Source organism: Talpa europaea, assembly GCF_964194135.1.
Source record: "Talpa europaea genome assembly, chromosome: 4".
Taxonomy (NCBI): Eukaryota; Metazoa; Chordata; class Mammalia; order Eulipotyphla; family Talpidae; genus Talpa; species Talpa europaea.
The window spans coordinates 103,070,757-103,087,990 of NC_140070.1; the positions used below are offsets into that span (position 1 = coordinate 103,070,757).

At 35.5% G+C, this 17,234-nt stretch overlaps 1 protein-coding gene across 1 annotated transcript in view; it reads right to left on the minus strand.

Annotated features, from left to right (window-relative positions):
• HSPBAP1 (HSPB1 associated protein 1) overlaps window positions 1-17,234 on the minus strand; it is a gene marked incomplete at both ends in the record, with an annotated part of 45,484 nt that overhangs the window by 13,045 nt on the left and 15,205 nt on the right. The window contains one exon of the mRNA XM_084232683.1: window positions 10,467-10,648. Coding sequence (XP_084088809.1) covers window positions 10,467-10,648 — 182 coding nt within the window. The remainder of the gene's footprint in view (window positions 1-10,466; window positions 10,649-17,234) is intronic.

Sequence of the window (17,234 nt, forward strand, 5' to 3'; positions counted from 1 at the left end):
GGCCAGGATCCAACTCATGCTGCAGTGGCTGCCGATAGCTTCATAGGTTGCATCTTACTTAGCCCCTTGTGCCATCAGTGAGGCCCAAGGGTTCCTGCTTTTTAAAGTTAGAAAATGATATAGTTTAACTTAAACCCAAGTCCATGGAACTAAAAATATGTAGGTTCTGCTTTCATAGTGTTTTTAAGCATGAATTTTCCCTATTGAGTTTTAAAAATAAAACAAAGACTACTTCTATGTGCAGAACATGATTCTAAATGCTGACACTTCTTTTATAAGTATCTTCAATCTATACTTTCTATTTTTAGAGGCAAACCATTAACAATTGTTTGCAAAGACAAAAGATTCAGGAGAGATATTTAATGGCTGGTTGAGAGAAGGCTAAAAAGAGCATTTCATTTTTGTTTTGAGTGATGAAAATAGCAGCATATGTACGTATACTAATGTCTGTCATAAGAAGGGGAAGCTTCTGCAAGGTCAGTGCCGCTGTAAATGTATAGGGCTCATGTGCAGTAGCTCCAGGGAGTGGCAAAAGCCATGCCCCTTTGGAAGTAGCCATGAATTCCGTGCAGAGCGCTTACCTCTGTATTCCCGTAGCTAACATAATACCTGGCTAAGAGTCAGTGCTGAAAACACTGGCTGTTCTGGAGGGAAAGTAGAATCTGTTGACTTATTATGGGTATATAGTGCAGGACAAGAACACTCTGGGCATCTATCAAATACCTGGCATGATGCTGGGTATTTGGTACATAAAAATTAATACTACACACACCACCCTTTGAATTTAGTAATAGAGATTATCCATACACAGTGGATCCTGTCACTATGATGTGCCAACTGACAGAAGTGGGCAGAGTGTTCTAAGATCCCAGAAGGACACCTCTGAGCCCAAGCAGGGGGCTTAGGGAGACTTCCAGTAAACTTGGTCCTGTTGAACAACTCACCACACTTCCAAATGCAATTTACCTAAAGGCAGTATAAAAAAGGTGGGGAGAGATTTGCCCATCTGCCTTAGCTAAGAAGCTGGTTTAAGTGATTCTTAATCTTCTTAGTGAAATACCCCTTTCAAAATCTAAAGAATGCCAACACCTGTCTCCTCAGATAAATGCACACACATACTGGATTTCACACATACTTGGGAGGAGGTGATGGGCAAACCCAAGGTGAGAAACTGTTCTAAGAACATTGCTCCAGAAAGAATCACAGTGGGAAGATTTTTTTCTGCAGGGTGTGGGGGTGAATGAATGAGAAACTAACAAGAAGCTTCCTGACTTCTTATTTAACAACAGAAATGACTAAAAAGGAAAAATCATTTTGGAAAGATTACATCAGGGTGAACCAAGCTACCTAAAATTCAGCTGCAAATTGGCTGAGGAAATCAAAGTGTGAAGGGGAATTCAAAGTTTGGGGAAGTGGCAGAGAGTGAGTCAAAGTAAGTTTGTCAGAAAATAGACAGCATTAGTGTTCCTATTTCTTTCCCCCACAGGTCCTGGGAGGTGGGACTTTTGCCAACTGAGTTCAGCAACTAATGGATAGTCAAGTGTTTGAGATCAGTGCAGGTCCATCAGAAATATGCCTTGAGTCTGGTCAGAAGCAAGTGACCCTGTTAGGCTACTACCATGGTGACTGATTGAGGTGATCCATCCTATAATCTATTCTCATGAACACTTCAAGAGTTGGAGAAGTCTTCAGAAATCATCCATATCTAGAAAATTCTATTTTGCACCATCCTCAAAAGAGTAAACAAGTGTGTGACTGACAACTTTCTACAAAATCAAAATCTGCTTCTTGGAATTTTCAGAATATCCCAGATATGTTTTCCACAGAAGCAGACAAGTTTATTTTCTCTTCTGTCATGCCCTCACCCTTATCTTTTTTACTGTTTTATACCTGATTCAGTACCATTAACTATTCCTTCCAGTTGCTCTCCTTTCAGCTACCTTCACTTTATCAACAGCCTGCTTAAAGTTTGGGTCCAAGTGTGAATCCCAGACCCAGCCTACATGCGACCTTGTAGGTGGGATTTCCACAGTCAGTGACCAGGACAGAGGTTATTAACATAGTGTTGGACAGTGGTTTGTTTGGTTTTTAAAACACCTGAATTATACCATGGCTAATCTTGGGTTTGCTACCTTTTTCTTAGGAACTGTTGCCAAGACATATCTCTTCAGCATCATTTATTAGTAAGTTCTAGAAAACAGTCTTAGAATAAGTAATTTACATTTATTCTTCTTAAACTGAATCTTGTTAGTTTTTACCTGATATTTTACCATGTTTACAACTACCTCCGTACATGACTTTCAAATTTCCATTTCCAGTCTTAACATCTAATTATACCTACATTTTCAACTGCAAACAAGTTCTCTATACCTGGTTATTGAATCCTTACAATGTTCTGATTGTAACATTTTATTTGTATCATCTCATTTAATCCTTATGATATAGTTACACACTTTTCCTATATGTGGAAACTAAGGGATAGTACTGTCCTTTTGTTAGCACTATTAAAAAAAAATAGACATCTATTTGGTTGCCACAACGAATGCAAAGTATCATCAGGCAAAGGAGCCACAAATCTGTCACCAGGTTAGAACCTCTTTCATTGGTTCTGGGTCTAGCCACCCATCACCACAAATGCTAACAAAAGGACTTTTTTTTTAATTTTTAAAAGATTTACTTGCTCCTTTTGAAATATCACATATTGCTATATTAATAAAATATAAAGTTCTAGCTATAGACTCAAACAGTTATTATCAAACACATTGATTAACATTTCTTTTAGTATAAGAATACAAGTGATGAATTATCTCAGGTTTTGCCTACCTGAAAATGTTTTAATTTTTTCTTCATTTTTTATTTTATTCTTTAAATGTATTTTATGTATTTTTTACATCATTTTTCATTTTTGTACAATGTATGCATTTTCATCTTTGGCAAACAAAAGGGCTTTTGATGCAGCAAAAAATGAATTAAAAAAATTTAACCAACAGGGTATGTGAGAAGCTGAGGGAGGGAGAGTGAGAAGTCAAGTGACTGACGGGGCACATGGCACAGAGACAGGGAGAACTGTATCACATCCTACCCCAGCACTTAAAGGACTTAACTAGCAATTCAGTCCTACTTTTTGCCCTCCCCACATTTCAAACCGAAGAGATTCTGTCAGCCCTGATTGTGAGCCTCTTCCTAGAATATATCAGGGAAGTTTATTATCTGCAGTTTACAGACACCGAGGAAAAATGGGATGAAAATAATAAGACAAGTATATTTCAAGTTAAGACCAAATGTAGCACAGCTTCAGTAGAGAATGAGTATTAAGAGCAAAATTCATCGCTCACTCATAGCTCAAAATTGGCTGGCCAATGAAAATAAACTTTGCTTATAATGCAAAAGTAGGACAGACACTATATTCTCCTCTTTCCCTATGGATGGTCTAGTGTTCTGAACAGAATACATAAATAATGCCGTAATAATACATGTAAATAACATAAGTAATGATGGTTTTATTTGATGAATATATAAACTGATCATATTTTCCAAATGAAAACTCAGGACACATGGGATGACAATGCATTTTTGTGGAGCAAAGAATTAGTCTGGGAGATACTGCTTTAATACCAATATAACAGAATATCTAGGAAGAATATTTTTCCATTGCCTTATTTTCCCTTAAAATTTATTTTAGGGAGGCAAATTTTACATGCATTAAAAACAAGCATTTTAGAGTACAATTCAACATGCTTCAACAAATGTAGGCACCTGTGTACATTACCACAATCAAGATAAAGAAAACTTCTGTTTCCCCCAAAAGTTGCCTCTTACTCCTGTGCAGTCACTCTGGTTGCCTCCACTCTTAGCCCAAGAAACCACAGATCTACTTTCTGTTATCACAATATTTTGAAACAGAATTCCTTTAGGTACACGTAACTGTGATGAGGATCAGTTCTGGAAATTGCTCAACTAAAAATGTCCCCAATAGTTCAAATGAGACTCTAGAAATCTGGTTGTAAATTTAAAAAACACTCAAGAAAGTGTATATGCTTCAATGTTCTTGATTGTGCATAATATTCTAAGACTATTAGAACCATTTAAATGAGAAAATATCAGAAATGGTATTGAACCCTAGTAGCACATTGTATACTCTTAAGACTTCGCTTTTGCATTTGGCTTTTAAAGTTCTATGGGACAAAGATGTAAAGCCCCAAAAAAACTTTAAGGACTACAAAAGCCAACTTTTTTATTTTATTCAAATTGGCATCTCCAGTAACTGAAACAGTGAGCACAATAAATGCTCAAAAATTTGCTGAGTTACTGATATATGTAACTGGATCTATTTTTATACTGAACCTAAGTACTTCTAAACCTGTTCCAATTAGCAAGTTAAATAATTGTTGCAGAATCAAACATCATTTTAAAAATGTTGTGCAAGTAACCAAATCTCCCATAATTTTACCGTTTTAACCAAAGAAGTATAGAAAACTGGGATGATTCTTATAATTTAAAAAAAGGCTGTTTTTTAGTCTACCCTGTAAACCAATTACTAAAAACAACTCATTCTTTAAGTTGTTTAGTTCTAAAGGATGGCTTGGTAAAATATTTAAAGAATATAGAAAATACTATCTTCATACTGTATTACAGATTAAAAAATCTAAGAAACAAAGAGGTTAAATGAGCTTAGAGGCGTTCACACCAAAATTAGACTCTGAAAATGCCGAACTCAAAACTATTTGTTCTTTTACCTATCCCTTAGTGTTTGAGCAACTTATGATCATGATTAATTTAAGCCTATAGGTCTCATTAAAAGTTGTCTCATTTTATTCATTCTCCATGCCCATATCATAAATATAGGAAAACTGATTCTAAACATAATACTGTAATGGACTTATATCTGAATTAATAACAAAAAAACTAACAAAAACAGCAAAAAATGGAAATTTAATGTAATTAATATGTACAATTTATAAAGAATAAACACTTCAATTTAAAATTTCAAACAGCTCCTTAGAGGAACATTAAAATTAGCAAGTACTTAAGCCTTTTTTTCTCAGAAAAACTGCCTTAGGTAAACAGAACAAAAGGCAGTTAACTCTACCCACAGATAAGCTTGGATATACACCCCAGTTCTTACATTTGGGTGGAAGCATCGCTGGCCATCAGACTCCTTTAATTATTACTAAACCACGTGGTTCCATCTCAACATGTTCTCATAACTATGTTACAAAATACAAAACGGTTAGAACTAATCTTTCATGTACCACATTTGGGGATTCTATATCCCAGTGACTTAACAGGGATCCTGACTCTAAGTAGGTAGTCTGAATCACAACATAAAATGGAATCTACCTAGGAAACATTCTTTGTGCAAAATCCCTCTTGCTATATGTTGATTCACTATAGCCTCAATTATGCTAACATTTATTGATAATTGTAAAAGCTAATACCTGTTATTCTTACCAAACGAGTCAGAGATAAAGAGATTTTTATGTGTCACAAATTCCCTACCTTCCTTGGAAAGTAGAGAACAAAATGTTTCAAATAAATGCTTTCCTTAGATTAGTCAATGATAAGTTTAAGTAAAAACTGAGATTAATTTCATTTGTCATAAATGAAAGTCAGGTAAGTGTCAAAAATTTTTGGTTACCTTTAATGCTACAGGACTTTTTCTAATCATATCAGCATATTTATCAGTGTATATTAATATTATGTTCATCAGTGTATGAATTTAATTTGTGGAAGAAAATAGTTAACAGATGAAGCTTTAAGTGGAGGATAGAAGTAAAAACTTATGAAACTATAGTAGAAGATTGACAAGAACTAAAAATTTCTTATCAATGCTACATTGATTAACTAGAGGCCACAGAAAATTTGATAAGGGTAAAGGTAGGAATTTAAGTTACAACATTCTCTGAAGGATCTTAAAGACCAAAAAAAAAATATCAAAACAAGAAATGGTGAGACTAGAAAAAAAAATACACTGATATAATCATTCAGCACTATGTTAGCAGTTTTGAGTATTAAAAAATTATAAAACATAGTCCCTATTCCCAAAGAACTTACAACATTGTAAAGGAACAAGATACAGTATTCTATATCATACACCATTTAAATAATAATCCAAATAAAACATATAGGAATGAAGGCAAGGGGTGTATAGATGTGGGTACAAATTGTTGAGAAAGCTTTGGAAGTCAAGGCTAATTCTGAGCTGGATCCTAAGATGTAGAAGTTTAATTGGGAGAAATGGAGAAGAGCATGAGCAAAGGCCAGAGACTGAGAGAAAATTCGGCTGTCTAGCATTTAGAAAGGAGATTGGACAGGGGGCTTATGTAGAGGAAACAGGTCACAGTGAGTCGTTTTAAAAAGAGTCCTACAAGCTATGCTTACATTTTCAAGTCATGCAATGTTTATGAACATGGCTAACATATTTCAATTTAGAGAATGACTTGAAACGTACTTTCATAAGAAACTGTTTTAGAAGTAGAGGAAGAGGGAACTAGAGGAAGAAAGAGTGATTTCAGGAGTGATGTTGCAGACTAGAGGTTATCAAAGTGGCCCAGTGACTTCTTGGGGGTCCCTGAGACACTTTCAAGAGATTTGTGCGGTCACAATTATTTTCATAATACTACTAAGATGTTATTTGTTATTTGATATCACAAGAGTGGAACCAAAGCATACTAGTAGCATATTTTTTAAACAGCTTTACTGAGGTATTACTGATAATGTATTAAACAAAATTTAAATTAAATTGATGTACAGCATATATTTAAAGTTATGGAATTTCACATATGTATATACCCAAGAAAGCATGACTACAATAAAAATGACAAATACTTTGGTCATGTCTAAAAGTTTCTCCATGACTCTTATCAGCCCATCTCGCTCTACACCCTCTTTCTCAGACAACCAATGATTTATTTTCTGTCACTATAAATTTGTTTGCAAATTCTCAGTTTTATATAAATAGAGTCATATAAGAGGTACACCTTTTTCATGCTAACACTAACCAAAGGTAAACCAACAAGGCAGAGGGTGGAACAAGAAAGAATTCAGGAAAAGAGTGGGGCATTTCATCATCCTAAGAGATGGAGCCATTAAGAGAACAAAATAATCATAAAAGTGTGCATGAAACTAATAATATTTTCAAAATATAGGAAACGACAATTGACCAACCTAAATTGAGAAAGAAATGAATATACAATTATAGTTGGGAGATTTTAATATCTTTCTATATAATGCGTAAAACAAGAATACAGAAAACTGGTTAGGATACAGGAGGCTTGAATAGTCAATTTTTTTTAATTGATACTTACACAACAACAGAAAACACAACAGCAGAATACAATTATTTTCAAGTGCTCCTGAAACTATATTCTGGGTCATAAAACAATCAATTTGAAATGGCTAAAATCATACAAAGTATGTTCTATGGCTACAATAAAATTAAATTAGAAATCATTAACAGAAAGATATGTGTAAAATCCCCAAATATTTGGGGGTGGGAGGAAAGACCTTCTAAATGACCTCTTGTCAAATTTGGTGTAGGATTGTTTTAAAAATGCACAATTTCATAAAGCACTCTTCTCTTTTTGAGCTGTATATCTGTGTGAGCTGAGATATTTTTCATATACTTCAAACAAACTATTAAATTACAACAAATTGAACGAATAAGCAGATATAAGAATCCAGCTGGTTAGGCCTGACTTTAAAGGGACTTACAAAAATGTAAGAAAACACAACACCACTTCTTTTGTAACACTGAAAAAATTTTGAATATAGTTATTTTCATTAAAATGATTATGTCCACACAGGGTTTTATTTTACACAAAAAGTATTTTTAAAATTTACCAGTATTAATTTTTACTTACTATTTTTATGACAGATGTATAAAAACAATAATAAAACTTAGTTATTGAATGAATTATAGCAGTAAAAGCAAAATAACAACTTAGATTAAAAAAAAAACGTTATCTTCATGGGCTTGGTTGTTCACTGGCAGATTTGCCTACTCTGATCCAGAGGATGAATTGCCATAATGTGAGCTGACATAAAACTTATTCAACTAAAAAATACCAGATTTTATAAGTGTTTAACTGGAATTTCAGCATAGTCCCAAAAGGCTGCCTTTTAATATCAACACTTAATGAACAGGACACATTGGCCCAAACAACACAATTAGGCTGAGACAACACAATTGATGGGGTCAGATTAGAGATTCATCCAAGGCAGAGCATAGATGGATCCACTTAGAGGTAGTTAATCCTACCTTCAGTCTCCTCAAAACTGAATGTATTTGAATCCTCTGTAGGCACACAATTCAGTAGTTAAAAGCTCTCAGTTGCATAATTTCAGAAAAGGTTCACTTAACTTCTTTGTGCCTCTTTTTCTTAAAACAGGGAATATTACTAAATCATAAGGGTTATTATGAGGACTATATATATATAAAGCACCTGGCAAACTATAAATATAAGTTCTTATTAAATATTACTATTATGCAAATTTTTACCTGAAATATGGATTAAAAAATTACTAGTCTAAGCTACACAGTGGGTGGGGTATGAGAAATATAACACTCTAAAAGTTAACTATAACATCTAAAACTTAGAGCATTAAAGATTGAAAAAGTGATCACAATGAAGAATGTAAGGGGAAAAAAAAGGACCCCAAAAGGATCATTTAAAAATGAGTAAACAGGGCCTCCCTCGTGGCGCAGGCGGTTGAGCACCTCACTGTGAAGCTTTCCACAGCCTCTGCAGTGCGGGTTCGATCCCGGCCGGCCAGGGAGAAACCCACATGGTGCAGTAGACCATTCCTGTCTCTCCTGCTGCTCCCCTCAGCAGTGTATTTCATCAGTCTGCCTGCTCTGTTTCCCGCTCTATCTCTAGTGGGTCCTCTCACCCTCCCGCACATCTGGCCTGTACCCTGGGGTTCTTGTATAAATAAATAAATCTTTTTCTTAAAAAAAGCATTTTTTTTTTTAAAATGAGTAAATAGTAAATTTGGTATGGTTTTTGGATTCAGAAACTCTTTACTGAATGTTTTCAAAGATGCATTTCTTTCATGGTTGTATGACTAAAAATATATCTTCAACTAACAATTACATGGGAAATGATTTTTCCTTTTTAATAAAAGCAAAATTTAAGTAAACATTTTAACATCTTAATTAAGGAAAGGTACAGAGGATTGACAGTGTATTATAATAACTACATAAACCTCAGCATCTATACCTAGACTCAAAGTTAAAAAAAATATATAGCCTGAATGGAAAACTGCTCAGGACTACCAAGGACTATCAGGGTATCTGAAACAAAACCAAGGTGATAGTGGTGACTGGAGAGGACAGGAGCTTGGGGAGCACAACCTAGAGCAACAGTCAAATACACAAAGGACTAGAGGCAGGATGGAGGACTCTGGAGTCTTGACCTAGGCAGATCATCCAAATGACTTCATGGGATGGGTACTCTTTTTGTCAATGCCTAAGACACACACAGAACCAGAGGGGGTGTTGCAAAATCTCCCCACAAAATAAACTGCCAGTCTGCAAGCTCTGCAGTTATGTCAACACAAGCCCAAGAACTTCCACATACTTACTTCTGCAAACACTCCTCTACTTTCTATAGAGGGGTTTCTACAACCAAATGCCAAGAGTCCAACACTGCATCAGGCCATAGGTCTATGCTAAACCCTAAGCACAGGGAGAATGCAGCAGCAGCTTGGAATGCTTCCTGTAATCAGCTTTGTACCTCCATCTGCCTCACTGACAAAACAAGAATTGTATGTAGGTCAGGATGAAATGAAGTTTTATATACAACCCATGCTCCTATATATTCCAAACCAGTACAGCTGCTGCTTAAAGGCAGAAGGAATGTGTAGGAAGTTTGGTGGGTAAGAAAATACACTTCTACCTTGAGTTATGCTGGAGTTACATTTACATAGTTGTGATACATCCATCGTAAAGTGAAAATATCCTAAGTAGGAAGTGTATTTAACACACCTAACCTACGGAACATCATAGCTCAGCCTCTTGGATCACTTACATTAGTTGAGCAAAATCACCTAACACAGAGTCTATTTTATAATGAAGTACTTAATATCTCATGCAATTCATTGAAACCATACTAAACAAAACAGAACAGCTGTATGGGTTCCTACATAAACATACACACTTGAAAGCACACTGGATTTTCTACTGAATATGTATCACTTTTGCATCATCATAAAGCCAGAAATCCTAAATCAAACCATAGTTAAGCAGGGCATTGTCTATAGTGAGAAGCTGCTTATCTGTAAGCCAAGCATTATACCTCTCTTAAGCAAATTTTTTGGTTTGGTGGATAAAAATACTTAAGACTCACAGTGACTACTTAAGTAAAATAAGTAACCATTTAAGCAAGAAAAAATGCCAGGGAGAGTTAAATTTGTAATCTTACAAACAAATTATTACACTGACTAAAACAAATGTATTGACTTACCTGGAAAATATCTGTCTTGTCTTCAAATAGACTGACACAATATTTGTAGTCAGCATAAGCCCAGAATTTGGAGTGATTGTAATTTCTAAGTGGTCCAGAAATACTAGACTGGTCACAGTTCCAGGTCAGAAACTCTTCAAGTGTAGCTTCTACATAACTACATGCATTTTCAAACTGAGGAACTACAATGGAAGAGAACTCAACTGTAAATGTATATTGGATATAATTTCCAAATACTGTTTTTTTAAATGAAGATAGTTTCAATTTAAAAAAATGTTAACTATCATTTAACATAAAAATTAATTTTGTATTTGCTGTATAAGTAGAACCATTTGCAACACTCACAATCTTCATGATTAAACATAAAAGTGAAAATCATGGTTTTAACGTTAAGATGAAAGACTTACCCTTAGTATCGTTTGACATAGTGACTCAGTGGAATACTGTAGATTATCAATTCTCTAAGACCTTGTCAGGGGTCTGTGAGTTCTAAACAATTTCCACAATATGACTATGGCATTTTTTGCCTTTTTCATTCTCATTCTCTTAAAAATGGGAGTTTTTGAGAGACAACATATGTACAGATATCAAAGCTGACAGCTATTAGAATGTGTGCTCATGTTCTTCTATTTCAAAATGTCTCAGTTTTCATTTCTAATATAGTAAATATCACTAGATATAATCCAATGGAAAAAAATTTCATTGGGATACTAAATTTTTAAGTGTAAATGGATCCTGAGACCAGAGTTTCAGCACCACTGCTACAGATTAAAAAAAAAAATTAAAAACTGTCATTTGAAAACTTTTTTACTTAATACTACATCTAATAACATACACAGTTCCTCATAATTACTAAGTGGACAACAGCAATTTAAAGTCTGTTCATTCATAAACTCATTTATTTCAGTCATTTAATAAGTTCCTAATTTGTAACTAGCACTGTGATCAGCTTTGTGAGAACACAAAATAGACAATACTCTTGAGTTTATAAAATAGTTGGACAAAGATAAAATTTTAAGCAGAATAATAGAGAATTTGGGATCTCATATAATGAAATGAAAAATTCTGTGCCATCCCACAGAATTTATTAAATTCAATATAAGCACAGAATATATTATATTCAATATAGGCATATAGGAAAAAACAAATGCCACAAAAGAGGAGAGTTAACAGGAAAGTTTACAGACATCTACTATGTATCCACACTGGTTTGTTATTCATGGGCATGACTCATTTATACAAAACTACTCTAAATAATAGCAAAGTAAAAATTTTCTGCAAAGAGCAGAATATTTTATTTATTTATTTTTAAAGATTTATTTATTTATTATTTATACAAGCACTGGGTACAGTCAGAAGTGCGGGAGGGTGAGAGAATTCACCAGAGCCAGAGCAGGGAGCAGAGCAGGCAGAAGGACCAAAGTACACTGCTGAGGGGAGCAGCGGGCCGCAGGAGAGGTCTGCGCGCCATGTGGGACCCTCCTCTGGTGGCCGGGGAACAGCCGGGGATCGAACCGGTGCTGCAGAACCGGTGTTGAGCTTCGCAACCCAGTGCTCAACCACTGCAGCACCGGGGAGGCCCAGAGCAGAATATTTTACATGCACATAGGTAAGTTAATATTACCAACGTATTTTCAGTAAACCTACCTGTCTCTGGTGAATCCTCTCAAACCACCCTCCCTCCCCACACCTCTGGCCAACACCCCATTCTGTGCAAAATAAATAAATAAATAAATAAATAAATAAATAAATAATTGTTTTAAAAGATAAATCTCACTTTTGACAAAGGAGTGGCATTAACAGGCAACCTTGCATGTTCTGAAAGGGATGGAAATGGAAATCACCTTTCTGCAAAGCAATTATATATATATATATATATATATATATATATATATATATATATGTCAAAGGTCTTTTATGCTCTCTTTGCATATATCTGAATGTCTATTGGGTACTCAGCCAGCCCATGATAAGCCAGGCCCTTGCCCACATAAAGGTGACCTTCTTGAGGAGAAGAGAGACTTTGAACGATTAACTACTTATACAAGTAGTCAAATGATAATAACTGTGCTAAGTGTTACTAAGAAATATGTGCTAAGTGTTACTAAGAAATATGTGCTAAGTGTTACAAAGAAATAGTCTTTGCCCCAAGTCATTTTCTCAACATAAGTCTTTTCTGACCACCTCTCTTTCTCTCACCCCCCCAAATCAGGTTTGACTAATAAATTATCTTATTATATTTCTGAAAATACACAAAGCTGAAAAAATGCTTGTTTGGTCTGAGCTGGGAGAGAGATTGAGTTGATGGGACAAATAGAGCCTTCTACGCCACCACAAAGATTTTGTTCTTTAGCCTAGGATCACAGCAAATCATTTAAGAACTTTAAGCAAAGAAGTAAGATGAGCTTCGCTTTCAAAAAAAAAAAAAGAAAAAGTCTCTGGTTTCAGTATGAAAATGACCCAGGTGGGGAGGGCAGGTGATTCAGAGGGACTCGGGATGAAATTACTGCTCCTACAAAGGTGAGAGAGGGCAGGCTAACCCCAACTAGAAGTTGGCCAGGGAGAGAGAAGCAGGTAGATGTTAGATATTTAGGATGTTAGTCATCAAGTCACCAGAAACTACTTAGAAAGGCAATCAGAATGACTCAGAGGTTTCTGGTATAAGAAGCTTCATGGAGCGTGGTTTGCTAACGATAATATCCCTACCCTTTGACCCAGTCATTCTCTTTCTAGGCAACTATCCTAGTGAAATCGTGAGAACAAGATTTATGTTCAAAGATACTAATTACAATCAAGGAACATAAGTTCAAAACTTCTCAGCAATCTAAATAATAAAAATAAGAGAATTTAAAAAATAAGTTGATAGTGCCATATAATGGAATATTATGCAGTTGTTCAAAACACATTTAATATCAAAAGAAGCTGTTCAGAATGTCTAAAAAAAGGGCTGTAAAAAAAACAAAAACTATATGATTTCACACTCATATGATATATAAAGAAACACAAACAAGTGAAGTAAAATAAAGATAAACTTATATTGTAAGACCAAATCAGTGATTATTAGAGGAAGGAGGAATGAGCAAATCCAGTAAAAGGGGTCAATTACATGGTGAAGGATGGAATTAGATTTTAGTGGGGAATATTTAGATATTGATTTACAATGATGCATACCTGAAACTTTTACGTTATAAATCAAAGTTACTTCAATAAGAAGCCTTTAAATAATATTACTTTAAAAGGCAAGCTGCTAAAATTAATACTTTATTTTTAAAATACAAAAATGCCTGCAGAGACATATCAAAGTAAAACTAGCGGTTATCTCTTGGTAGTAAAACCTAAGTGTTTAAGTTTCTTTGAATATTCCTAGTTTTTCAATTTTCAACACAATGAAGAAATCATGCTTATATTTTCAGATTACTTCTATTTTCAAATAACATTTGTTGAGCATTTATTATGTGCTAGGCCACTATTCTAAATGTCTTAAGTATAGAGGTGCATTTAATCTTAAAAACATTTCTAAGCTAGAGAAAAGTTAAGTGACTTGCTCATGGTCAGACAGTAAGTCAAAATTTGGACCTATGCAAGCTGACTCCAGAGTCAGTTCTCTTATACTACTACTCTATACTGCCTGTGGAAGGGTTACATTTATATTCAAAGATAGAACTTTAAAAAAACTTAAAACAGCCCATCATATATATATATATATGTATATATGATGTACAAATATTTTATATTTTACATATATAATATTTTATATATAATCTATTGATAGTATCTAGCATCCAAAAATATAAAGATCTCTTTTTACAACTCAACAAAAAAACAGAGGGAAACCCCTCCCCAAAAAAGATCTTTTTCCAAAGAAAATACACTAATGGTCAATAAGTGCATGAACAAATGTTCAGTAATAATCAGTCATTAGTGAAATATATATCAATATCACAATGAGGTGACGCTTCACACCAATCAGGACAGTTAGAATTTAAAATGAGGTAAGCGTTGGTAAGCATGTGGAGAAATTAGAAATCACATTCACTGGGGTGGGAGTGTGAAATGGCTCAGCTGCTTTGGAAAAAAGTTTGGCAGGTTCTCAAAGGGTTAAAGAATGATGATATGAATAGGCAATTCCCCTTCTAGATGCACACATAAGAAAAGTGAAAATGTATGCCCACACAAAAACTTGTGTACGAATACTTGTAATAGCCAAAAGATGGAAACAACTCAAATGTTCATCAACTAATGAATGGATAAACAAAATGTCACAAGTCCACACAATGGAACACTATTCAGCAATAAAAGGAAATGAAGTACAGATACTTGCTCAAAAACATGCTACATGACTTGACTACTACCTCACACCATAAACAGCAACCAACTCAAAATGAATTAAAGAACTAGACATAAGACCTGAAACCATAAAATACATAGAAGGAAATATAGGCAAAACACTACATGATATGCACATCAAAGATATATTTACAGACACATCACCCAAAGCAGTTGATAGTGAAGGCAAAGATAAACAGCTGGGACTACATCAAATTAAAGAGCTTCTGCACAGCAAAAGAGACAATAACAAAAGCAAAGAGAAACCCCACCAACTGGGAGAACATTTTTGTACACGACACTAATGATAAAAGACTGATTACAAAAATCTACAAAGAGCTGATGAGACTCAACAAAAACAAAGAAAATAATCCAGTCAAAAAATGGGCAGAAAAGCTAAAAAGAAACTTCTCTGAAGAGGAAATGCAAATGGCCAACAGGCATATGAAAAAATGTTCAACAGGGACATTTCCTCAGTAAAGACTGCCTGAAACCAGCAGAAGGCTCCCAAAGGAGCCAGAGGTGAGCTGGGAAGTTCGCCCATGCCAGGCCCCTTCTGGCCTACAGTCCAAGCCCAGAGAGGAAGTGGGAACCCACTGCCGGGGCAGACCAGGCATGCAGGGGAGTGTGTCCCCGCATCGGCATTTTAGAACAGGGACCTTACTTCAGTAAAGACTGCTTGAAACCGACAGATGGCTCCCAGAGGAGCCAGAGGGGAGCGGAGAAGTTCACCCAAGACGCCGGCCAGTCCCAGCAACACAGTGTCCCAATGCATATGGCAAATTAGAAAACAGACAGTAGGGAGTAGAAGAACCACACGCAACCTAGCAACTCCTCAGGAAAAAAGCACACCATAAAAAGAAAACCACCCTCCAGATTGCAACGACAGTAACTTGGAAGAACTTCTGAGCCTTCCAGAAAGAGAATTTAAAATTACCATGATTAAAAAAATGACAGAAGTCATAAAGGAAAACAATGATAAGGAAAAAATAATCAACGATCAGAAGAATGAAATTGAGTCCTTAAAGAGGGAAGTAAAAGAAATGCAGGAGATCAAAGAATTAATGGAGGCACTAAAGAACTCTGGGAAAAGCAATGAAAGCAGAATAGATGAAATGGAAGAACAAATAAGCACTCTTGAAGACACAGAAATAAAAAGAACCAAAACAGAAAAGGAAAGAGAAGTAAGAAGGAAAAAGACCGAAGAAAGACTTCGGGAACTATCTGACTCCATGAGGAAAGGAAATATAGAGTTATAGGAATACCAGAAGGAGAGGAGAGAGATGTAGGAACAGAGAAAATATTCAAGGAGATAATTGAAGAGAACTTCCCAAACGTGAAGGAGGAGCTGAAAAATGATATATAAGAAGCAAGAAGAACACCAAACTTCCATGACGAAAGAAAAAATACAGCAAGACACATAATAGGAAAGCTCCAAGAATCCAGGAAAAGGAAAAAATAATGAAGCTGACAAGAGGGAAGAAACAGATAACATTCAAAGGAAAACCAATCAGGCTGACATCAGACTTCTCCGAAGAAACACTACGGGCAAGGAGAGAGTGGAGGGACATAGTCAACAGACTCCAAGAAAACAGATGCCAACCAAGAATACTCTATCCCGCAAAGCTCTCCTTCCTCTATGAAGAAAGAATAAGGACCTTCCCAGACAAACAGAAACTCTGGAATTTCATTTCGACTAAACCCCCACTCCAAAAAATACTACAAAGAGTCCTAAAGCCAGAACCTCAGAGGGACGAATAACAACAAAAGAAGGCCAAAAAAAAAAAAAGTTATTAAAAGAATAAATAAATAAAATCAAAGGAAAGACAAACACAATGGCAAATACTGATGCCAACATATCAATATTAACTCTAAATGTAAATGGACTAAAATCTTCAATAAAAAGACACAGAGTCACAGGCTGGATTAAGAAATGAAATCCAACCTTTTGCTGTCTCCGGGAAACACATTTAGCTACAAAAGATAAAATAGACTCAAAGTTAAAGGATGGAAAACAATCCTACAAGCAAATGGACCAAAAAAGAAAGCAGGAAGAGCTATACTTATATCAGATAAAACGGATTTCAAACTCAAAAAGATAAAAAGAGGGCCTCCCCGGTGGCGCAGCGGTTGAGCGCTGGGTTGCGAAGCTGCCCGCAGCCTCTGCAGCGCCGGTTCGATTCCCGGCTGCTCCCTGGCCACCATAGGAGGGTCCCACATGGCACGCAGACCTCTCCTGCTGCCCGCTGCTCCCCTCAGCAGTGTACTTCGGTCCTTCTGCCTGCTCTGCTCCCCGCTCTGGCTCTGGTGAATTCTCTCACCCTCCCGCGCTTCTGACTGTACCCAGTGCATGTATAAACGAAACAAACGAACAAACAAATAAATAAAAACATGCCTCTATAAAAGAAAAAAAAAAAATTAAAAAAAAAAAAAAGAATTTAA